The sequence below is a fragment of the Eublepharis macularius genome, chromosome 6, assembly GCF_028583425.1.
Source record: "Eublepharis macularius isolate TG4126 chromosome 6, MPM_Emac_v1.0, whole genome shotgun sequence".
Classification (NCBI taxonomy): domain Eukaryota; kingdom Metazoa; phylum Chordata; class Lepidosauria; order Squamata; family Eublepharidae; genus Eublepharis; species Eublepharis macularius.
Window position 1 is genome coordinate 23,203,914 of NC_072795.1, and position 24,391 is coordinate 23,228,304.

The window sequence follows — 24,391 nt, forward strand, 5'->3', positions numbered from 1 at the left end:
TTTCGGCCATTTTCAGCCCCTTTTTGCCATTTTGGGCTCAATTTTGGCCCTGAATGGCCAGGATTGGGTCCAAAACAGCCAGGATAGGTGATGTCAAGGGTGTGTGGCATATGCAAATCAGTTATGCTAATGACACACTTCTGGTGATGTCAAGGGGCATGGCATAGGCTAATGAGTTATGCTAATGAGTTCCTCCAGCTCTTTTTCTACAAAATGACCCCTGACACCATCTATTCTTACTCTGTCAGATATAAACTAGCCCTATCAGTGCTTCATCCTATTATATATAAAAATGCAGGATTTCTGTATACATGAATACTTTGGTTTGAAGAACTGCTAAGTAATGGATAAGCTTCCATATAAAATCTTATTTATATTTTATACCCTGCTTTTCTCTCCAATGGGGACATGAAGTGGCTTACATGATCATTCACCCCCTTTCACATTATCCTCACAACCACCACCCTCTCATATAGATTAGGGTGAGAGAAAATGACTGGTGTAGTCACCACCCACCAAGATTTTATGGCAGTGTAGGGATTCACACCTGGCTTTCCCAGGTCCTAATTCGATGTTCTATTGATATACCATGTTAGTTCTTCTTCCAAAAACAACATAATCTCTTTAACTTCTAATATAGAGTGAGTCAGTATGGTGTACAAGAGAAGAGTGTGAAATCTGGGGAAACCTGGGGTAAAAGCTCCCATTAATCAAGAAATTCATTGGGTGACCTTTGGCCAGTCACTCTCTTTCTTGATGGGATTGGGGTAAAGATAAAATGGAGAAGAAAAGAGATATGTGTGCTGCCCCAAGCTTCTGAGAGCAAGAATGGCATAAACATGTAATAGATGGATAGTCAATATTCATTTCACCTCTTTGCAGTTTCTCCTATATATTTATTTTACTTTATTCATACTTATTTAGTTTATTCACCACCTTTAGGGGTGGAACTCGAGGCCAATTATACAGCGTAAGACAATTCAGTCAAACAGACCAAGCAACAGGAGTAGGATTACCAAAAAAATGGAAACAATGCAAAAAAAGACGTATCAGACACAATATGTTATAAACAGTGCAAAAAAAATTAAATAAATTACAAAAGTAGAAAATGGCTTACTAACCACAATGAAGCCATAAAATTGTCCAGGGATATGTTAGAGGTATGCCAAAGTTAACATTTCTATATGGCATTGCTTTAATCCTTTTATAGGTTATAGATACAAGACTGTTCTCACCTGGGTACCATTTTACTCACCTTTTCCTACTCTTTTGGACAGCAAAAACACTTTAAAAATCCTGCTAACCTCTAAGCTTTTCTGATATTGATATTAGAGCTGAGAAAAAATGGTAACTTCTGCTTTATTTAACTGAGTACTATAGTTCCTCCTGGGTCATTCTGTCTTGATATGGCTTATCTCCATAAAGCGAAATGAGCTCTTTGTAATTATCTAGTTTTTCATAAATGAATAAAAATATTCTTCATTAGGGTGGATCCTACTCCAGTCCTACCACTCCATTGAGCTACGTTTATTTATTAATTAAAATATTTATATCCCACTTTTCCCTTTAGCTCAATTTTCAAGGCTTCTTTCCATTTTCAAGGCTTCTTTCCATCTAAGGAGCCTGTCTCCAATGTCAGTGTTTCTTCCATTGGAGGCTGGAGGAAGGCTGTGCAGAGTATGGTTGGATCCAATTCACTGTCAGAAATTATTTTAGCTTGTTTCCATCTTGGGTATAAAAAACACATTATGGTCTTTCTTCAACCAAACACATAACACAGTTTTCATTTGAAATAGGTACTCTCTCAAGGCCAGACTAACAGTGCAATCCTATACCAAGTTATACCAGTCTAACCCTATTGAGATCAATAAGCTTAAAATGGAGTAACTCTTCATAGGATTACACTGTAAAAGTCATAATGGGAGGCAGGGGTCTGTTGACACACAATCCAGTCAAATTTGTGTCCCTTGGATTGAGGGTCTAATCAGACAATATGCTTGAAGTGCAATTGCAGGAGATCCCAGTGTTTAATAATGGTAGGGTTGCCAACCTCCAGCCAAGGCCTGGAGAGCTCCCAGAATTACAACTGAGCTCTAGACATCAGCGATCAGTTCCTCTGGAGAAAACGACTGCTTTGGAGGGTGGACTTTATGCCATTATACTCCACTGAGGTCCCTCCCATCCTCAAACTACACCCTCCCCAGGCTTCACCCCCTAGGAATTTCACAACCCAGAATTGGCATTCCTGTGAAGGGGCTTGGTTCAGATTAGGGCTGAGGTGGGAAGGGGAGGGAATTGTTTTTCCAATTTAAAATGACCCTGGGAAGCCAGTATTTACCCTATTGGGAAATGTATGAATATAGTAATATATATAATTTTTCTAAATATGTCAAACAGTGGTTTCCAAGGGATGTTTTAGATCAAGAAAATGGTGCAGGTTAGTAATTTATTTATTTTTTAAATGCTAGGAAATCCTGATATTGAACTCCCAGCACATTGGGTTGGATATTGCCCGCTTTTCCAATCAAACTCATCCAGTTTCCCTCCCTACTGCAGCCCATGTTCCACATGGCTTTTATGATCCAAATAAATATGCATACGATTGGATAGCCCATGGCTTTCTGAAAACAATGGGAGGAAAAGGCATTGGGGGCACTGTATCTCTTGAGGTTCAAGTTTGTCAAAAAAATGAGGAACATGGGTGGGAAAACGTAACAGGAAAACACTTCTATGGTTACTAACACTGGATGCGATCACTGGGGAGGACTCCTGCAGAAGCAGCAGTGTTCAGTTCCCATTCACTTCGGCAGAACTTTTTGCAGATACTGGGGAGAGCCAGGTTCAAGTCTCCACTCTGCCATAGAAGCTCAGTGGGTGACCTTAGTCCAGTCACACATTCCCTGCAATACTGTCTCTGGGCAAAACTAGACGTTACGGCATGCACTGGTCCAACCCATGGACACAGAGACCATTTTAGAGAACCACTTGGCCATTTAAAAATGCCATGAGAGCCCATAGGGCAGCAGGCCAGGCAATCTTGTCTCCACCCCTTGCCTTTTCAAGTTCCAGAATGGGCTGCTCCAGCAGCTGAAATGGGGTGGGGTGGGGGGGACAAGAAGATTGCCTGTCCCTGATGCAGCACTTTTAAAGGGTCAAATACTTCTCTAACATTGCATTGGTGTGCACGGATCAGACCTGTAGATGTCATAATGCCTAATTTGGCCCTCTAAATGCAGCGCTTAACTTGTTCTCAGGGGAATAAAGGGCAACTATTCACTAATGTGGGAAAAAGTAAAGGGATGCAGCTAGGGAGACTGTAGGGGTTAGAACCAGTCTTTCTCTCTGCCTCAAGTGACCCCCTCCCCACCCACTGAATATCAACCCTGCTTCTAAATGCAAAGCTCCATCCTGGGTTTTGTATCTTGGTAACACAACAGTGCCTGTGACGGAGTGCTGGAAGAGTGGGACAGAATGTCAGAAAGTGGCTTTTGTACATTACAGAAACAATGAGGTTCAAGACAGAAGATTGTGTGTCTCCAGATCAGGCCTATTTATTTTGGTAAGCACAAGATGCTGTTGTTAATCTTTTCAGCCGAGGCTGCCCTTCACCTTCCTGAACTGAAGATATTAGACCTCTCTTGGAATAAATGCGTTGGTGGGAACCTAAAGCTGATTTTGAAAGCGCTAAACCTTGAGGCTGAGCTCCAAGAGTTAAGACTGAGCAGCTGCAGCTTGGTGGATAAAGATCTGGCTTGTCTCGGTAGGTATAAAACTGCATTTCCCTTCTCTTAGGTACTCCCTGTTTTTCAAAAAAATCTGTGATTCAGAACCAACTTTCTCAGTGACCACAAGTGATCTTTGCACACATAGGAGGAAATGTATATTGTAAGGAAAAGCTGGCCCGGAACAACTTTTCACATAGGATAAGTAATTTTGCAAAAAATTGAATAAATCTCAACAGGATATCAGGAATGCAGGCGGAAATGTGTGTTGGGGGTGGGGGGCATTTTAACAATGCTTACAGAGAACAATGCTTAAAAACTTGAAGTTACAAACAGCCAGTAAGTTTTAGAAAAAGCAGTGACTCCAGCTACCAGGAACAAACTGGGAAGTGAAAATGGCCCAGGAACAAGTCTAGTTGCATGGTCACTACTATGTTACCGGCCACCACTGTGGGGCCACTTAGTTCAATGGAGTCAACAATGGGCATTCGTTCACTGAATGCACCCCCCCCATGGGAAGAGATGGTAATGACACAAAGAGCCACGGCTGATGACAGCTCTCAGCCAAGCAGCCCCTGAGGCTCAGGACGGAGAAGTTGCTAGGGCTTGACTCTGCTTGCTTCTGCCACCAGTGGCCCTCTATGGTAGTGATCAGGGCTTTTTTTCAGTGGGAACGCAGTGGAACAGAGTTCCGCAACCTCTTGAAAATGGTCACATGGCTGGTGGCCCCGCCCCCTGATCTCCAGACAGAGGGGAGTTTAGATTGCCCTCCGTGCTGCTGGAGCGGTGCGGAGGGCAATCTAAACTCCCCTTTGTCTGGAGATCAGGGGGTGGGGCCACCAGCCATGTGACCATTTTCTTCGAGGGCAACCCACTGAGTTCCACCACCTCTTTTCCCAGAAAAAAAGCCCTGGTAGTGATCCACCAGGAAATTTCCCTATAATTTGAATGGCCTGTCCACCCCTGACAGCTACATTGGTATGGACTGGTCAAGCATGTGTGTGCATGTGCACACACACACCCCACCACCACCACCAGAACTCCTCTCTGGTCTGCTGGAGGGAAACAAATGGGTTTCCTTCATGCTTCTTACAACAGCAAAAACAGATTCAAAGCAGAGATTTGAGATTGCAAAAAACAGCACAGGAAAAAGTTAACCTCCCTCCTTAAACCCCATGGCTGCTAATTAGTAATTGAAAACATGCTGGAGATTGAATCACAGAGTGTTTTGTCTACTTTGATCCAACTGCATCAGCTTGGATCCTATGGTGTGTTTCTGCAGATGGACAGATTTCCACCCACAGAGTATCACCTTCTTGTCTCCCCGCTTCCCTAGTAGCCCCAAATGCTGCCCCTTGGATCTGTCTTGTTGGAAGCAGGCTACTCTGTCTCAGGAGAGCCAGCAAGAAAGAGAGGTCAGGACCTGGGCATCCTTCCTTCCTACTATCCTATTGCTATCTCTTTGAAGTGTAGATTAATATTCTTAGAGGTTTTTCATTGGGTCTGGCTGCCTTCCCTTCTCTCCTTCATCTTGCCGCCACGGGGAGAGGGGGGAGAAGGACATGTTTCCTGCATGCTTTTATATCGTAGTTTAGGTAGATTAGAATGCTGTCTGTCATCTCTCCTATTCCTGAGTGGAGTTCCTTAAGTAAAGGAATCATCTCTTTACTCAAGATAAAATCAGGCATGTTTCACCATGCTATGCATTCTACCACATCTCCCAGGAGCAGCATTGAGGGGGGCAAATTGAGATGCAGTGGGAGTGGGTGGTGGCAAGAATATCACGCTCTGGAAGAAGCATCCCTCCTGCCTGTAGAAGCACGCCATTGTATAGCCATTGACTTTGGCACTTCCTATGTCATGGGACCGCAGAAGTAAAGATGGCATTTCACTTTAGGATGGCTGTGTGAAACTGTAGTTGGACTTTCATTTATCTGTAACTGACTTCAGGTTGAACAGAGGACCAGCCAGGGGCCGGGGAGCTGTTTTACCATTTCCTTCCTCCAAACTCCAAATAGCCCTCTTCATCATATGTGTCTTTGGAGGAAAAGAAGTTCAGAAGAGGGTGGATTCTGAATGGATACACTTAAACATCTTCCCTGGCCTGTTTTCTGCTTGGTCTAAAGCCATCTACAGCTGATAAAGAAAAATCTTGACAGAAAAAGATCGCAGAACGGTACCTTTCATGTAGTACTGTCCTTATATTGAAGGGCTCCAACCCTTCAATTGGATAAGTTTAGACTGCAGTGGCCCATAGGAAGAACTAAGGGAGTGGCTTATATTCTCAGCTCCTCCCAATGAATTTCACGAAAAGTTCAAGCAGCATTCAGGATGTTAGAAACAGTTATATTACATTTGGTAGCAGAGTTACCCAATCAGAAGCGTTTTCCCTAACATGTAGCAATTAATCTTCAAGCAATCAAACTGTAGAAAAGATTAAACTTAAAGTTAATTGAGGTAGATTCCATTCACAGAAATATTTTGGAGTAGAAGGAAAGAGTCCTAGTCTAAAGCATTAGTTTCACTGTACCATGGTCAACTGGTTCATCATTGAGGTTGCATGTGTGAGAGGGAAATTCCTCACTGCAGGCGAAAGAGAGGTAGATAGGGTTGCCAGCCTCCAGGTGGTGGCTGGAGATCTCCTGGAATTATAACTGATCTCCAGCTGACAGTTCTGTTCCCCTGGAGAAAATGGATGCTTTGAAGGGTGGATTCTATGGCATTATACTCTGCTGAGGCCCCTCCTCTCCCAAACCCCACCTACTCCAAGCTCCACCCCCAAAATCTCCAGGATTTTTCCAGCCTAGAGCTGGCAACCCTAGAGGTAGATGGAGGACTTTGCAGGGAACAGAGACATGGATGCGAGCTCTCTGTTTGGAAACAAAAGGCAAAAGGGAGAATCTTTCAAAGGAAACAGAGGAGAAGTCAGGAAGTGTTCTCACCCTAGACAAGAAGCAGCAGCTTACTTATGAAGAGAGTAACACATGTTCATAGAGAGACATGCAGCACCTCACAATGTCTAAGGCATGCTGAGTATAGGGACAGTTATAGGTAGGCATATTATTCTGCAAAGGTCTCTCTTTTCCCCAGTGGTTTGAAACATGAAACCAGATGTGGCACATTCCTTAAATTTACATCTGGAATTGGTCTGGACAAGTCAAGAAACTTAAGCATGATCCAAGACAGTTCAATTGAAAGAATCCCACTCCTCTTGGAACAGCAGACTCACAGCTGGAAGGAAGGGATGCTGCTTGACCCTACTTTCCTATCCAAGTACCTAGGAGCCATCTTTGGCTAGGTTTGCCTTTTACCAGTTTCAGTTGGTTCCTTAGCAGTTGTGTATTCTCCTAAAGAAAGGTAACTTGACCGTCATCATATATACATGGCTTCAAGTCTGGACTACTGCAGTGTGCTTGGTGTAGGTAGGCCCTTGAAGACTATATGGGTGATATCAGAATGGGGCAGCTCAGCTATCGATTTGACTTACTGTTAGGAATGTATCACTGCACTGTTGGTTACCAGTAACTTTTCAGGCACAATTTAAGGTGATAGTTTACCATTGGAATCAATTCAGGATACCTCAGGAGGTACTTTCTCTCACATGAGCACTCCTCCTTCTGTTATTAATCTCAGCAAGCCCTGCTTTGAGTGTCAAGGCCATTAAAAGCCTGCTGGTGACCAAAAGGAACAGGGCTTTCTTAGTAGCAGCACCTATTCTCTGGAACTCTCTTTAGCTCTATAATCACAGGACTTCCTTCATGTCTACTTTCAAGTGAAGATACATTTTAAAAGCCTTTGAGTAATGTTTCTTTCTTTAAATTGGATGTTCTGGCTGCTTTAGCTTTTAGCTTTCTTCAGGCCCTCAGAGCTCGAGAGAGAGCTTTACCACTTCTAGCTTTTGAGCCCCCTATGCACATAAAAACGAGTTATGAAACCTATTGAATGTCTAAATTTCACGCCCTCTTTGAGCTTGAGGCTAGGGCCAAATGGCTCTCCTACCCCCTCCCCTGCTTGGCCCTGGTTTTCAGTTTTGCTTAGTTTTTTTAGTATGTTAACTGTTTGTCACTGCTCATATTCGCTACTGTTTTTATCCTGTACCTCTCTGAAATCCATTTTGGGGACAGAAAGTGACATAGAGGTGAAGTAAAAGAAATCTGTAATCTATTATGGGAAACCATGGGGTTCACTGAAAACCTATTGGGTGCTCCCCAGTGATAAAATCAGTCATGGCATAGAAGCTTTCTTTTTAAAAAGCTGACCAGCTGTTCTTTCCCTTGCAACCCATAGTTTCAGAGAATGCTGGGAGCTCTTGGGGGCGCACACTCATTTAGTGCAGGACAACAGCCAAGCCCACAATTTCTGGCCTGTACCCCAGGCGCCTCCATTTCACACCCTAGAATATTTTCCTGAGGCAGGCAGGGATTTCAAAGCAGATGCTCACAGTTTCCTCAGCTGTCTAGTAGACGTGGAACAAGTTCCCTGAAGGCAGAAAGTTTAAAAGCTACGGCTTTGTTGTGCAGCCTGCCTCCCCTGCTCTCCTGTTTGAAAAGAAGAAAGTCTTGAGGAGAGACAAACTGTGTAAAGTAGAGGTTAGTGTGTCAGATCAGGATCTGGAAGACCCAGGTTCAAATCTTGCCATGGAAGCTTGCTGGGTGCTATTGGGCCTGCCACTCTTTCTCGACCTCAGCTACTTCACAGGGTTCTTGTTGTGAGGATAAAATGGAGGAGAGAACATCATTGTAAGCCACTATGGGTCCCCATTGGAGGAAAAAATGGGCTATAGATACTTAAATAAATACTACCTCCCCACAATTACCTGTTCAGCATTTGCCAGTCCAGGAATCAAGGTACTATTACTGTGTTTTTAATGGTTTGCATTAGATATAACCTTAGATAGTGTTTTGATACCCCATGTATTTTTTATATTTCTGTCAAAATATGACCCTCCTTCTCCCTTTTAAAAATCTGCTACCAAACTGCATTTGCAGTTTGAAAGCATGTCATGTACTGTTTACTGCCGCGTTACCTACTTACCTGGTGTCTCCTTCCAGCCCTGGTCATCCAAGATGGTCCTCTGGCTAAACTACAGAAGCTGGACCTGAGCTACAACAACCACATCTCGGACCAGGGGTGGTCAACGTTCTATCAAGGCATTGTGGCTCTCGAACAGCTCTCTGAACTGGATGTCAGTCTTCGGCCTGCATCACGCCGTGACTGCGGGGAATGGTTTGGCAAACTGTTGGCTGCCATGCCAAAGCTGCCCATACTCTCAGAGCTAGACCTCCAAGGCTGGATTCTCTCCGAACGACAACAAAAACAGCTGGAAAGTTGCAACTGGAACAATGAACAAAATGTTCACTTTGACACTTAGCCCAAATCATCAAACTAGCATAACAGTCGGCAGCAAGTGGCCCAGGGACACTTTTTGCGGTCCCTCCATGCTGTTCAGCCTTACCTGGTGCAGTATGGTGGAGAGGAGGAGAAGAAAAGAATAAGAGCTAGAGATATTGCTGGCAGAAAAGGAATACTGACAACCCAACACTGCAACAGAAATCCCATTCAGCCACTTGGCTGGTTGCAGAGCTCTCACAACAAGAATTGCCTTGCTGGTATTACCCTAAAGCTTATTCTTTACACTCTAGAAAAAGGCAAGTTTTCTTGATCCATCAAAATGTGTGTGTTTTTTGTGAATTGCTTTTTTTTGTATTCCACTGTTTTGGATTTATTCCCCTAGATCTTTTCCCGGTATACTGTTTTGCACATCTTTTGAGACTCTGAATGGATGCATTACTTCTTTTTACCCTTTCCCTTTCCCTTGTCTTTTCCTTTCCCTTTTTCCTTGCCTTTCTTCTCCTTCTTTTCTTTTTTAGCTCTCTTCAACATTCTCAAGACCTCAGTGAAGGCACCAAGCCCTTTGCGAACCATGAGGCCACGCCACCAAGCCTGGACCTGGAAAAACCAAATCAATGTTAAAATTGTCAATAGCAGATGTTTGAGGCCGCAGTCCCCAAAAAATTGCAAATGCAAGTTTTTTGGAGGGTGGGTGGGGGGACAGTAAACATATGAAGTTGCTTTATATAGAGTCAGGTTGTAATGTTTTTAAGTAAATGTGTGTATGTGTCTTTAAATGCTTGGTGTGGTGTAGATGATGTAGTGTGTGGTGTAAGTGTAGTGTGGTGTGGTGTAGTGGGGGTGAAAGAGAGGGATGAGTGAGTGATGTGATTGGTTGATGATTGAAAGTGTGGGCAGAGTGAAGGCAGTTTTAGGCTGAGAGTGGAGAAAAAGATTCAGTCAGAGCAAAAGAGGCAATCTGTGTGCACCCTTAGCATGTTTAAGCATTTCTGATAAAAACATTGAGTCTGGTATTAGCAGGCAAGCTGTGTACAGCCTGAGTATTTTTAAGCAGTTCTGAGAGCCAAACTACAAGTGACGCCTGACACTAGTTGGACACTTGCCAGCTTCCCTCAATTTTTTTTAATTTAATTTATTTAGCTTCCCTCAAGTTTTGATGCGAAATGTAGGCGTCCTGATCTTGCAGCGTGGCTCTCCAACTGCTGTCCAATGGACTTTTCAACTATCACTTGTTCAACATTCTGCCAAGCTGCCTACATTTCCCATCAAAACTTGAGGGAAGCTGACAAGTGTCCAGCTAGTGTCAGGTGTCACTTGTAATTTGGCTCTGAGAGAAATATTTAGTCAGGAGAAAGCAGGCAAACTGTGTGTGCGCCTGAGAAAAGGTCTTACTTGTAACTGAGAGAGAAATTAATATGAAAAGCAGGCAAACTGAGTGTGAAGCCTGAGAGGAGATCTGTGTGACTGGGTTTAAATAAAGTAACTTTAAGAACTGAGAACTACTCTTTTGAAACCAAGTTTTAGAAATAATATGAAACCGATACGCTTCTTATAAAAATAAAAGTTTACTTTGTTGTTGTTGTTTTTATATCCCAGAGTATCTATCATTCCTATATCCCATTCCTATCCTCAGGGCCACATAGTACCACAAAAAAGCCTGAACTTTGGGCACGTTACTAAAAGGAGAAATTTAAGTTATTCTGGAATTTAATTCCTGGTGGCAGCAGTCTACCAAGAGGGGGCAAGAATAAAAGGCTTAAGGACCAAATCTACACAAGCGAAAGAAAGGGGTCGTAACACAGGTCATCTGGGATTTGGTGGAAAAGCCAGATTTTTGCCAATCCATTAAATCCAGCTTTCCTGAATCAAATCAGAGAATCTGGGATTGAATTTGGGAACCCAGATACAGACGCCCAGATAAATCTGGGAAATATGGCTTCTGGTTTCTTCCTGAGATTCTCTTGCTTTTTTTACCGGGGGGGGGGGGGGAATGAGACAGAGAGCCAAGCTACAAGTGACGCCTTACACAGGTTGGGCACTTGTCAGCTTCCCTCAAGTTTTGATGGGAAGTGTACGCGTCCTGGTTTTACAATTTGGCTCTCCATTACAGCTGCAAGACCAGGATGCCTACATTTCCCATCAAAACTTGAGGGAAGCTGACAAGTATCCAACCTGTGTCAGGCGTCACTTGTAGCTTGGCTCAGAGGCAGGAGAAAAAGTGAGTGGCCAATCCATGCAGGAGCTCTCCTTGTTTGCTTCTGTGAGTGACACTGGTTCAGTTGGGCTAAGTTGCAACAGAGTCCCTTGCTTCAGTTTGATTTGGGTGGGATTCTGTTTTGATTCTCTGGTTTGATGTTAGTCCCCTTGATTCACTTTGGTTCTGGATGGATTCCATCCATTCCTTTGCTTCAGTTTCGTTCTGCTGAGCTTTCTCTTGGTTGAGGTTGCATTTGTTGGGAAGTAACAATGTCTGGTGTACAAGAAGGAAGAAGAGAAGAAGACCCTACTATAAAGGGGGCAGCAAGGATCAGTTAGATAGGAATGTAAGGACAGCACCTCTCTTCTCTGTTAAATGTCACTTCCTTGTCTTGTCTCCTGTTGGGCTAAACAAGGCAATATCCTCCATCTTCTCTTTCCTCTTTGAACACACTCTTGCTACTATGTAGTGGGGAGATGGGGATTGCACTTAGCCAAACATACGGGGAGCAAACGAAGAGTTAGTAATGGTGGGGGATGTTCCCTGTCCCCCACCCTGGCTGTTTCCTGATGGCTTACCTGAAGCCGCTCCATGCTGCAATGTTGTGGATCGTGCCGGGGAAAACGCGAAATAGTGCGTTTTCTTGTGCGAGTTTTGCGCGACGTCGCGCAAAACTCACGCGAGAAAACGCAGTATTTCGCGTTTTCCCCGGCACGATCCACAACATTGCGGCATGGAGCGGCTTCAGGTAAGCCATCTGGAAATGGCCCCTCACTCCGTGGAGTGGTGAGATGAAAATGGGGGGGGAGTCACTTCCTGTTTCAAAACTTCCAAGAAATCTTTGCTCCTTGTCAAGGGCTGGCTGGAATTTCTATGTGCTGATCAAAACAGTTTGGCAAACCACTGCTTTGCACATTCTTGACTTTGATTTAGATTTAGTTATCTCCTTTCGGTTGAATTCAGCGGGAATAGGAGGTGGTTGAACTTGGTGCAGACTGAAGTCCAAAAAAAAGAGGGCCTAAAGCTTTCCAAGCACCTTCCTGACTGTTGTACATGGGCCCTCATAAACATGGCTTACAATCAGGGCTCATTTCGAGGGGGAACGCACAGTAATGCAGTTCCGGCAGTTCCCCAAAGAGGTCATGTCAGGTGGCCCCGCCCACCTGACTCGGCCATTTTGGGCCCATTTCAGCCTGGATTGGGGCCAAAACAGCCTGGATAGGGCCTCTGATGGGTGGTGGATATCTCTCCCGCTCAGCAGTGGCCTGATCCTGACTATTTTGGGCCCCTTTTCAGCCATTTTCAGCCTCTTTTTTCCATTTTGGGTCCAATTTTGGCCCTGAATGGCCAGGATTGGGTCCAAAACAGCCAGGATAGGTTTTGTCAGGGGGCGTGGCATATGCAAATCAGTTATGCTAATGAGTTCCTCCGGCTCTTTTTCTACGAAATGACCCCTGCTTACAATGACCCCAAAAGTACAGGAGTAATTTGTGTAGCACCCTATAGGAACTGAGATGTGACTTTTGAGAACCAGTGGAGAGGGATGAAAATTGAGGTGAGTGAGGGAATGAGGCTTGTGGATTTTGTCGAAGGCTTTCACGGCCGGAGAACGATGGTTGTTGGGGGTTTTCCGGGCTGTATTGCCGTGGTCTTGGCATTGTAGTTCCTGACGTTTCGCCAGCAGCTGTGGCTGGCATCTTCAGAGGTGTAGCACCAAAAGACAGAGATCTCTCAGTGTCACAGTGTGGAAAAGATGTAGGTCATTTGTATCTACTCAGGAGGGGTGGGGTTGAGCTGAGTCATTCTGTAAGAGTTTCCCAGGGTGTGGAATGCTAATGGCGGGAGGCTTCACTGTATCCTGAGGCGGTTCTTTTGCATATGGATTGGTGCTTGATGTGCTAATCTTCTCTGCAGGGCTATTGTCGGGTGTGGAGTGTTTTGTTGGCCTGGTGTTTTTCACCAGTTACTTCCAATGGGACAACGAATTCTATGAACAGATGGATGGGGTGGCCATGGGGAGCCCACTCAGCCCAGTTATAGCAAACTTCTACATGGAACATTTTGAAAAAACAGCTCTAGAATCAGCACCCCACAAACCCAGTGTATGGTTCCGGTTTGTGGATGATACATTCATCATTTGGAGCCATGGGGAGGAAGAATTGATGGAGTTTTTGAATCATCTCAACAACATCCACCTGAACATACAATTCACAATGGAGAAAGAAAGTGAGGGAAAACTCTCATTCCTGGATACCTTGGTCATCCGCAAAGCAAACTTTCAGTTAGGTCACAAGGTCTACAGGAAACCAACTCACACTGATCGGTACTTACACAAAAACTCCAATCACCACCCCCGACAGAAAAGAGGCATAATGAAAACATTAGTGGATCGTGCAAGACGGATATGTGAGCCGCGCTTTCTCAATGAGGAAATTAATCATCTAAACCACGCACTTCAGGCAAATGGCTACTCCAGAAATGAAATCCGAAGAGCAATCAAACCCAGGATGAATCAAACAACCAAAGAAAAACAGTCTCCCACAGGAAAAGTGTTTTTGCCATATATCAAAGGAATTACTGATCAGATGGGAAAGCTTATGAAAAAGCATAACCTTCAAGCAGTATTCAGACCCACCCGAAAAATACAACAGATGCTACGATCAGCAAAAGACAGCAGAGATCCCCTCACCTCTGCAGGAGTATACCGTATACCCTGCAGCTGTGGACAAGTTTACATCGGGACCACAAAGCGTAGCATCCAGACAAGAATAAAAGAACATGAAAGACACTGCAGACTTGGACAGCCTGAAAAATCAGCAGTGGCTGAACATAGCCTAACTCAAACAGGGCACAGTATCTTATTCCAGGACACCAAAATACTGGACAACACTTCCAACTACTTTGTCAGACTGCACAGGGAAGCCATTGAAATTCACAAGCATAAGCAAAACTTCAACAGGAAAGAAGAAACCTTAAGAATGAACAGAGCATGGGCTCCAGTTCTGAAAAACACCAGGCCAACAAAACACTCCACACCCGACAATAGCCCTGCAGAGAAGATTAGCACATCAAGCACCAATCCATATGCAAAAGAACCGCCTCAGGATACAGTGAAGCCTCCCGCCATTAGCATTCCACACCCTGGGAAACTCTTACAGAATGACTCAGCTCAACCCCACCCCTCCTGAGTAGATACAAATGACCTACATCTTTTCCACACTGTGACACTGAGAGATCTCTGTCTTTTGGTGCTACACCTCTGAAGATGCCAGCCACAGCTGCTGGCGAAACGTCAGGAACTACAATGCCAAGACCACGGCAATACAGCCCGGAAAACCCCCAACAACCATCTTGTGGATTTTATTCAGGCTCCTCCTACATTTCCCCCCATAATTCAAGCACACATGCATACTTTGTGATAATATATACCCACCAAAACATGTATATAATATATACCCACCAAAACATTTTCTGACATGAGGTATCTGCCCGTTTGTACCCACTGTTTTAAAATTCTAAGGGCTTCCCACAGCATTTCAGCACATGTTCAATGCAATGTGCAGCCTGCTTCTTCTGCGGCTTTTTTGTGATTCGTACCTTGATAGCCATGGCCTTGCGTCTCCTTTGCTCCTGCAAGTACTTGTATATCACCTCCATCCCCTGACTGAATACTTCCACTGGGGGATACATCATGGGGTTTCCATACAGCGTAATAACCTGCAGTTTCCCTAGGCTATCCAAGTCCTCCGGGAGTTGAAATAGCTGATTGCTCTCAAGAAATATTTTTTGCAAACCTGAAAGCACAGAATCACACGATTGAAATGGCCCACATAACCCATGCCCATTTAACATTTGTTTTTAAAGTTTCTTTTTCCAGTCACAAGAGCCAAACTTCCTAGCCTCAAAGTTGGACTGCAATCTTCCGGAATAGGTCTAGTGGAAGTAAGATGAGCTGCAGATTAGAACAGCAGCTCCTGAATAATACACTGTCAGAGAGGCAGATATGTGGGCAGGAAGTAAGAACACTGGCCAGTGTTATTTTATTCATGTCATTTATAGTCTGCCTTTCTCACTGAGACTCAAGGCGGATTACAGAGTGCGAGATTCTCCCTCCCACTGGCTGAGAAGGCAAAGACGGTACTGAGGGAGACTGTTGGCTTCCTGTTGGCGACGTCCTACTTCAACAAAATGAAAAAACAAGTCCATGTCTCCTCAGTCAGCTTTCCCCCTCCTCAGCCTTGTATGCTAAGGCTACAGTGGGAGCTGGACTTTTCTCAAAATAAAGGAGAAGGTACAAACTGCTCCAGTCAACCATCTTTTTTCCTTCCCCAGCAATAAAGACAAATGTTATGAGGTGGGGAGAGAAGAATTGGGCATTCAGAGAATCAAAATTTTCATTTAAAAAAAACCCCTCAAGGTCATGATCCATATTAGGAAGTATCATTGTGCATGGATTGCTATGGGGTTTAGTGGATCCCTCTTTCCTCTCTTGCTTTCCCTCTCTGACCCTCATCTGTACACATATTGCATTATGATGTCCAATACCAAAAATGAGAAGCTTATGAGCACATGTGATTAAGGCATAAAGCCATACCTCCCCATTCCTGGTTCAGTGCAGGAGTAACTTTTGGACCAGGGTCTTGAAGAGAACATAGGACCACAGGAAAAAATGTATACTGTAGCATTCTGTTTCCCCACAGTGGCCAAATAGGTGCCCCTACAATGCCCACAAACAAGGCAGTGGATTGAGATGAGGAGTTGGCTGGAAAGTTACCACTGAAAATCCATTTTCTTTTCTTTACCTTGTATTTGGCATATGGAGTCAGGTAGCTCAATAAGAAAATTGTTGCGGCAGTCTAGTATTTCTAAGTTATTCAGCAAGCCTATGGTTGGTGGAAGATACTCCAGTTCGTTGTTCTCAAGGTACAGCTCTTTCAAGTTCTGGAATGAAATATATATATATATATTTAAAGGTGTGTGCCCATGGTAACCCCCTGAATCTTGGCTACTGATTATCTGAGGGTGAAGACATAGTAGGCTGGTTTGGAGAGCCAAATATCTTTTTCTTGATTGCCAGGTTCTGGAGAAACCTGTTCTGCAGTTTTCTGGAATGGATCAATTTGGATAAAATTACTGTGGATGGTGCTGATTGGCTAATGACTGTAATGTTACCTACCCATCACCCTCTCCCCCACAATTCCCAAATCAGTTGTAACACAACACTTAAAATATTAGGATTGTTTTTAATACGACAAATTGTAAGTGACCGAATATCCATATCCTTTAACTGTTGCCTCTAATGCAGGGTAGATGGGCAAGACTGAAGACTCCACCAGTCTTTGATTTGCAGATATGCAAAGTAAGTTGTGAAGCAGAGGTCCCTTTGTAGATGAACAACCCACTGTAGCCACTACTTAAATATGGCTGCTATCTTTATCTTCAGTGTGTGCTACACACTTCTTGACAAATGAAATTCTATGGGTTGACTCCAGCCAGATTTTTAACATACTTTCCCCATTTTTTTCCCTTACTACAGCCCCTGTCCATCATAGCTTTTGTACTTGCAGGTCCCATGATCTCCAGCATATCCTCTTTTGGTGGTCAATGAGATCCACCTTTTCTTTTTTCACCAGGTGAAAAGAGGGCTGGAATTAACCCTATATAGACAAGAGTCTCATATAGACTCTCTGAATATTCAGACAATAAGGATACCTTCCCAGAGGCCATTCAGAACAGGCACCTAGAAACTTAGCAAAAGGTATTTTTAAAAGCCTCAATAATAGAGATGGGCACGAACTGAAATACAAACCAAAATTAAGCATGAACCAGGCCAGTTTGTGGTTCGCGAACTAGCGGTTTGTCAGATCCTATTTCTGATGAACCGTCACGAACTTTAGGCTGGTTCGTTTGGTTAATTTTTTGGTTCGTCACTGCAAACAGCCTGGTGCCAATCAATGTTTCCTAGGCAACAGGGGATGGACTTCCTGCAGGCCTTCTGCTGACCTGGAAGTGGCCTTCTGCTGACCTGGAAGTGACATTCTGCTGACCCGGAAGTGGTGATTTTCTGACCTGAGTGTGATGTTTTCATGAACCAAACGAATCGGTTCGTGAACCAGGGGCAGGTTCGTGAAAGCTCATGGTTTGTGAAATTTGACCAACCACAAACCACATGGTTAGTTTTTTTCCAGTTCATGCCCATCTCTACTCAGTACAACTGAAGAGAGCCATGACTGGATCTCCCAACATTTAAAAATGTATTTAAAAGCAATTATGGGGCTTGGGTAGGGAAAGATTAACCCTTTCCATGTGTCATTTTCCAGAGGATAATTCCCAGTCCAACCAACTCCAATAAGCAAAGAACATTTTCCTATAAAATAAATATATTTTCAAAATGGCTTGTGCATTAATAAACCAACAATATATATTTATCTCTTTGTCTAATACCATTTTTATTCTGCTCTTCCAAGGAGTCCGGGGTGTTATGAATGGATCTCCTTTCTCCACTTTCTCCTTACAACAATTCTATGAGGTGGGTTAGGCTGAGAGATAGTAACTGGCCCACAGTTACCCAGGGAGCTTCACGGCAGAGTAAGGATCTGAACCGTGGCCACCCAGTCCAAAATTTTAATTCCTATATGTGAGGGGTCCACGATGTAGTGCCCATGGGCACAATGGCACCCACCAATATCTTTCCTGGGGCTTGCCAAGTGTTTTTAGAAAGTATGTGGGCCAGATGGAGCTTTTGTATATGAGGGCTTCTGACAGGCCGTTGGAGATCTGATTGACTGTGCAGATTTTTAAAAACGTTGCTTTGGCATCAGCTGCCACCACAGCACAAGGATCTTCACAGCATGACTGAAAGTAAGCTGTGTGTATACAAACAACAACATTAAAGGAATACGTTCATTTTAAAAAGGCATCCTGTTCAACAGACCTTCTGCCTGAAATGTTGAAGATGTACTATTAGAGTTAGGCATAACCTCTCTCTCTGATGTTCTGCAGTTGGCCCTGCCTCCTGTGGCAGCCATTTTGTGGTTGCCCCTACCACCCTATGTTAGAATTCCAAAGGTGTGCAAAGTGTCATAAATGCTGGGCACCCCTGCTATAAACATTAATGATATATGTTGTAGGAACAAATGCCATAAACAATTTGTATATAAAACATACAATGTGCGTAGCCATTACTAACTTACAAGATGAACAGTGAAAAGTGGGAAAACGAAACTGTCGACAAAAATATAAATGATTATATACAGAAAGGAAATGTGGATGACTCATTTTATCATTCAGTAGGATAAAAAGTTCTTATCCTTGTGACAATGGTCTTTCTTCCTTTGTGATGTTGCTGTAAACCCTCTTATTCTCCACTGATTTTGAATGGCTGTGCTATCACCGGGATCTGAGCCCTGTTCCTTTTCTTACCTGTAACTTGTAGATTTCCATGGGTAGTTCTGTAAATTTGGTCCCAAGGTCTTGCCCCATGTACAATTTCTCTAACGATTGGAGAAGTAAGATTTCCTCAGGAAATGAGAAAAATTTGTTGCCAGTCACACTGAGACACTTCAGCTGAGAAAGCCTGGCCACTGACTGAGGTATCTGGACAGTTTCCCCAAAAAAGTAATTTAAAAAAATGTATGTTAGTCAAATTGCAATAGTGTGCTATGTCCAAGAAGTGTTTACTGACTGCTGTGCAGATAGAAAGGGAAGACCAGCTACAAAGGTCTCCCTACCCTACTACATATCCCTAAACCCCCTTAGGGCAAAGTTGTAGTCATTCCAGAGAGACATCTGTTGAATAATAAGGGCTGGTGCCACCGTTGAAGTTGTGAGGCGGGGCCCGCAGGCACCGTAGGGCCAGAGGGGGCGCTGGAGGGGGTGCTGGGGGTGGAGGTGTGTGCAGTGCCGCCACCAGCCAGCCCTGTGCCATCGCTGCCGCTGCCACTGCCACACGCCCCTGGGTGGGCGCAGCAGCCACAGGCCAGGGATGGCAGACGGCTGGGGCGGCGTGTGGAGCGCAGGCAGCCTCCTCGCGCCGCCCCAGCCACCCGCTGGTGAATGGCCCCGTCGTCACTGCGCAATGATATCATCAGGTGATGATGTCATTGCACAGCCCGGGGGCGCGCACAGCGTGCGCACAATGATTGCCTCAGGCACCAGTGACCCTGGCACCGGGGCTGTGAATAATGGTGCAATATAGCCATTATTTTTTAGCAGAAAACAGTGAAAATTCTAGCCAGCCAATTCACTTTCCCCTCTCCTGCTGGACCCTCAACTGGGTGTGTGGACAATGATTTGGATCCAGCCTCACTCAATCCCACCCAATTACGTTCTTTACTATAGACCCTATGCCACATGGCTTTTGTCCATGTAGGTCCCATGACCCTCAGCATAACCTCTATGGTGGTCAAAGAAAATGTCTTCCTTTTTCACCAGCTCAAAAGTTAGTTGGATCCAATCCGATACATATAATTATTACCAAGATCCATCAACACTTCCCAACAAATGTATCACATTTCTAGGTTGCCTTTCCTTCAAGGAACTTGGGGTGGTGTTCATGGTTCTCCACTCCATTTTGTCCTCACTCCTACACTGTGAGGTAGGTTAGGCCGAGAGACAATGACTGACCAAAGTCAATGACAGCCAGTTTGGTGTAGTGGTTAAGCAGGACTCTAATCTAGAGAACCAGGTTTGATTCGCACTATTTCGCTTGAAGCCAGCTGGGTGACCTTGGGTCAGTCACAGCTCTCTAGAGCTCTCTCAGCCCCACCCACCTCACAGGGTGATTGTCGTGAGAATAATAATAACACATTTTGTGGCATTAGGTTGTCCTGAAGGGTGGTATATAAATAGAATGTTATTATGTTATTATTAATGTTATTCAGGGAGCTTCATGGCTGAGTGGGAATTTGTTTATTTATTTACATTACTCATAGTCCTGCTTTCTCACTGAGACTCAAGGCCGATTATGTCAAAAAAGTCAGTATGATCAACAGTTGGGACATCATCAAACAATACAATAGGGTAAGGACAGCAGGAATTTGAAAACAAGCAGAAATCTGATCCAGAGTTGAAAAACAGAGCTGAAACACAACAAATTCTTCACAGTGCTGAAAAAAACCAGTGCTGAAACACAACATAAGCAGAATGAGATGACACATTCAAGAAATGCGGAAGCATCCAGTAAGAGCATACTTACAGCAACAGACGGTACGCAGTAGTATAGTCTACAGTCCCTGTTCCTTTACCAAAGCATCTTTCTGAACCTTTTCCTTACAGCACAGCCCTCTTGCTTAATTCATTTTGCATAGTTGGCAGAAAGCAAGGAGAGTGGTAACTTTCCTGACCTCTCCAGACAGGCCATTCCATAAAGTGGGAGCCGCTAATGCACTTGTATGGATAGCTCTTGATCTCCCCAGTCTGGGTCCAATACATTAACTGCTACACTATATTGGATTTAATGACCTGCTCCTCTCCAGGCCCATCCCTCAGTACACAAAGAGTCAACCATTTATGGAAACATAATGCTAAAGAAGATGGTCCTTGGATTGGACCCAAGCAAAGGAACTCTCATGGCCGATAATGGCAGACCTTGGCTCTTAAACATGGACCTACTCCAATAGTTTGTAAATTCAAACTTCACAAAAATTTCACAAAGATAGGGCCATACTTGTAACTAGACATGGGCACGAACAGAAAAAAACCCGAACATGGTGTTCGTTGTTCGTTGCCATCCATGAACAATGAATATTGACGAACATGACCTGTTCACGAACATGTTCGTTGTTCATGGCAGCCAGCAGGCTCTCCTCCAGCCATCAAGATTCCTACCACACCACTCCCAGAACCCCTAGCTGAGCAGGCAGCAGGAAATGTACCAATAATAAATAGCTTGGCCCAGAGCCTGGCAGCAGCCCTGGAACTTGAAGAGGCAGATCCCCATCCCACCACACACAAAGAAAATTCAAGCTCCAATGCACTCTATCAAAATTCCAACAGCAACTGTCTCTCCCTCTCCACTGTCTGCAAACTAAGCCAGAGCTGGGAGCCCCCCTCTCCCCTGCTCTTTGCTTCCTTGTAACAAATTTGGAGCTCCACATTTGAAAGGAAGACCTGCCTATCAAGTTAAAGGCTTAGATTGGGGTTTCCAGGGCAACAGCAGGAGTTCAGGCAGAGTTCAGGCAGTTCCTGCCTCCGGTTGCCAAGGGAATTGATTGCAGGTGCCAGATTGTCTGGCTTGACAAACAGCAACGAAGGAGGCTTGCAAGACCACCTGTTCGTTTAGAATGGGGCTTCGGCTTGTTCGAGAACAGCTGATTGGGCTTTTCATGGCTTTTTCTAGTTCATATTGCTGTTCATGCCCATCTCTACTTGTAACATGCCAGTTCTCATACCAAGGATCACTGTCTGAACTCCTTCATTCCTGTATACACTGCTGAATGCTCTACCCTGTCTTCTGAGTGTTATATTCCTCTCTTCCACAACAGCCTGTGGTTTGCCAGTTTAAGAGGGTATACATGCTTGTGGTTAATGAACTATCGTGCAACAGATTGTTACCAGCTTAAAATATACCTCAGTAACTGAAGACTGTGAAAAGGCAGGTCATGCCCTGCAATAGTGCCTTAGTGTTCATGTGCATACATTGACATTTTGGACAATGGACTAGATCCCATTCCACTAACAGTGGCAGTTTCTTCCAGTGCAATGAGATTCCCACTAATGCAACTGGAAATGCTGCCAGCAGAAGATTCCTTGGGTCAGAGGAAAGTTTCTCTGTTAGTGGGAACAGATTGAGAGGATCTAGCTCAGTACATCCACTTCTCAATCGGAGACTTAATTTCTAGGAACTCTAGAAACAGAGCTGAGATTGACAACTTGAGCTACTTTTCCAAAGGATATCCTCAGAGATAGAAATAGGGACAAAAAGGGGGCAATGATATATATCTGGGACAGAGATCAGAAAATGGACACTGTCCCTGGTAGTTGGAATTTATAGTTTATCATGGGGTGCAATTCACAGCACAAAAGAGGCATGATGGTAAACGCCAGGGCTTTTTTTCATCTGGAATGTGGTGGAATGGCGTTCCGGAACCTCTTGAAAATGGTCACATGGCTGGTGGCCCCGCCCCCTGATCTCCAGACAGAGGGGAGTTTAGGTTGCCCTCCGCGCCATGGGGCACAGAGGGCAATCTAAATTCCCCTCTGTCTGGAGATCAGGGGGCGGGGCCACTAGCCATGTGACCATTTTCTCCGAGGGCAACCCACTGAGTTCCACCACCTTTTCCCCCAGAAAAAAAGCCCTGGTAAACGCTAAACCTTACTCTGTCTCTATGCTCCTTAAAATCCATCTTTCAAGTTAATCCTCCCTTCAAACAGGTTCTAACAGAGGTAAACAGGACTGGATGAAAAACAGGTGCGAAAAAGAAGGGTTCAGTACCCCTGCTGGACTTACATTCATACCCCCCAAGTGTTTTGCATATGATTGTAAAACACTTGAGTGTTTTAATTCACATTTTTGCTGCCACAAGGTATATTTACCGCTCCCCCCGAGCTTTGATACATTCTGGTAGATTTTAATTGAATTTTAACCCAGCCTAGTTACCTAGCTAATCCATACCTCACAGATCATATTGTCATCTAATGATAACACTTCCAGGTTTTCCAATGCACAAATCTCTCTTGGAAACTCTTCCAGGAGATTTTCCCTTAGGTCTAATATCTTCATAGCAGTTAGCTTGGCAAATGATGGGTGTACCACTTGCAGGGCACAGTTTTTCATGTAAACCACACTGAGTGACCTCCAGCGGCGGATCTGACGTGGAAATGCAGCCAGGTGGTTCCCAGATAACCCAAATTCTTTCATTTCAGTCAGAAGCTTTAAACTTCGAGGGAGTTTGTGAAGGCGGTTATGGGACACATCGAGCACCGCCATTTTCAAGCGCTGGCTGAGGGAGTCAGGCACGGCTGTCAGGTTGTTGAATGCGACAAACAACTGGTTTAAATTTTTGAGAGAGGCAATTTCATCTGGAATAACGCTCAGGCTGTTTTTTTCCACATCAATTATTTCCAGATTATAAAGATGACAAAGTTCAGTTGGGAAATCTTCAAATCTATTGTTTTGTAAATAAATCTCTTTCAGTTTGGTCAAATTTATTATTTCCTTGGGAAGACAATTTAGATTATTTGAAGAAAGTCCGAGTAGCTCCAGATGGTGAAGATGTTTGCAGATTTCCACTGGGAATTCATCCAGGTTTACATCATATAACCGGAGCTGACGTAAACCCCTCAGTTGACTAAGGATATCCAGTGAATAGGGAGAGAGAGGATTACTACTTAAATCCAAGCTCTGGAGGGATTTCAATTCGCCGAGCTCTTCACATATCTCTCTGATATTGTTCTTATTCAGATAAAGAACTTTCATATTCCGAAGACGGCAGATACTTCCTGGAATGGCCTCAATCATATTTCTCTCCAGATGCAATTCTTCAATGTCTTCCAGTTCAAAAACTTGCCATGGGATGGTTGTCTGTTTTTTATTGGCTAAATCAAGGAAGAAGATTCGGTCTGTGATCTGCACTGGAACAAGGACCTTCTCTTCAGGCTCTTCTGGCTTTTCATTTATTTCTTCTGCATTATGTGCTTCTGGTATCAGTGGCATATTGAGATGACTGAAAATGGCACCAATCACATCTTTTTCAGAGGTGTCAGTACTTGGGCAGGTTTCGATACTTGGGATAGTGAAGGAGAACCGGGGGAGATCAACCATTATATACCCTACTTCTTTCTGACTGCAAAAAAAGGGAGGATTGGAGAATTGTGAATTAATACTATGAGTATTATGAACCTGTGTGATCTCATTCATAAATTCCAGCAGATTCATGAGTAAGGGATGACATCATCATCACTTGCGAGGTCTGATTTCTTAATCTGGGTAGATCCAGAGGAGTTAGCCGTGTTAGTCTGTAGTAGCAAAATCAAAAAGAGTCCAGTAGCACCTTTAAGACTAACCAATTTTATTGTAGCATAAGCTTTCGAGAATCAAGTTCTCTTCATCAGATGCATGATCCGAACTGGTCAAATACAGAAGAGGAGGGGAGAGAGGGGAGAAAGAAGGGGACATAAA

The 24,391-nt window shown here is 44.1% G+C and overlaps 2 protein-coding genes across 4 annotated transcripts in view; one reads left to right on the forward strand and one right to left on the reverse strand.

Moving 5' to 3' along the window:
• LRRC31 (leucine rich repeat containing 31) overlaps window positions 1-10,628 on the forward strand; it is a 25,042-nt gene extending 14,414 nt beyond the window's left edge. For all 3 annotated transcript variants that reach the window (XM_054984239.1, XM_054984238.1, XM_054984240.1), the window contains 2 exons: window positions 3,593-3,760; window positions 8,774-10,628. In XM_054984239.1, the coding sequence (XP_054840214.1) occupies window positions 3,593-3,760; window positions 8,774-9,093 (488 nt within the window). In that variant the 3' untranslated portion in view covers window positions 9,094-10,628. The remainder of the gene's footprint in view (window positions 1-3,592; window positions 3,761-8,773) is intronic.
• LRRIQ4 (leucine rich repeats and IQ motif containing 4) lies at window positions 9,510-24,034 on the reverse strand. The gene is made up of 5 exons (XM_054982773.1): window positions 22,886-24,034; window positions 18,694-18,867; window positions 16,074-16,212; window positions 14,869-15,065; window positions 9,510-9,671 (listed from the first exon to the last, which is right to left on the reverse strand). Exons 1-5 carry the CDS (start codon window positions 24,032-24,034, stop codon window positions 9,510-9,512), a joined length of 1,821 nt encoding a protein of 606 aa, XP_054838748.1.
• Window positions 24,035-24,391: the final 357 nt, after the last annotated feature.

Coding starts and splice junctions, on each gene's coding strand:
- LRRIQ4 (XM_054982773.1), bottom strand. CDS start 24,034: ATGGTTGATCTCCCCCGGTTCTCCTTCACTATCCCAAGTATCGAAACC. Junction 18,868..22,885: donor ATGACAATATGATCTGTGAG/GTATGGATTAGC, acceptor GAAACTGTCCAG/ATACCTCAGTCAGTGGCCAG. Junction 9,672..14,868: donor GCAAGGCCATGGCTATCAAG/GTACGAATCACA, acceptor TGGTTTTTCCAG/GTCCAGGCTTGGTGGCGTGG.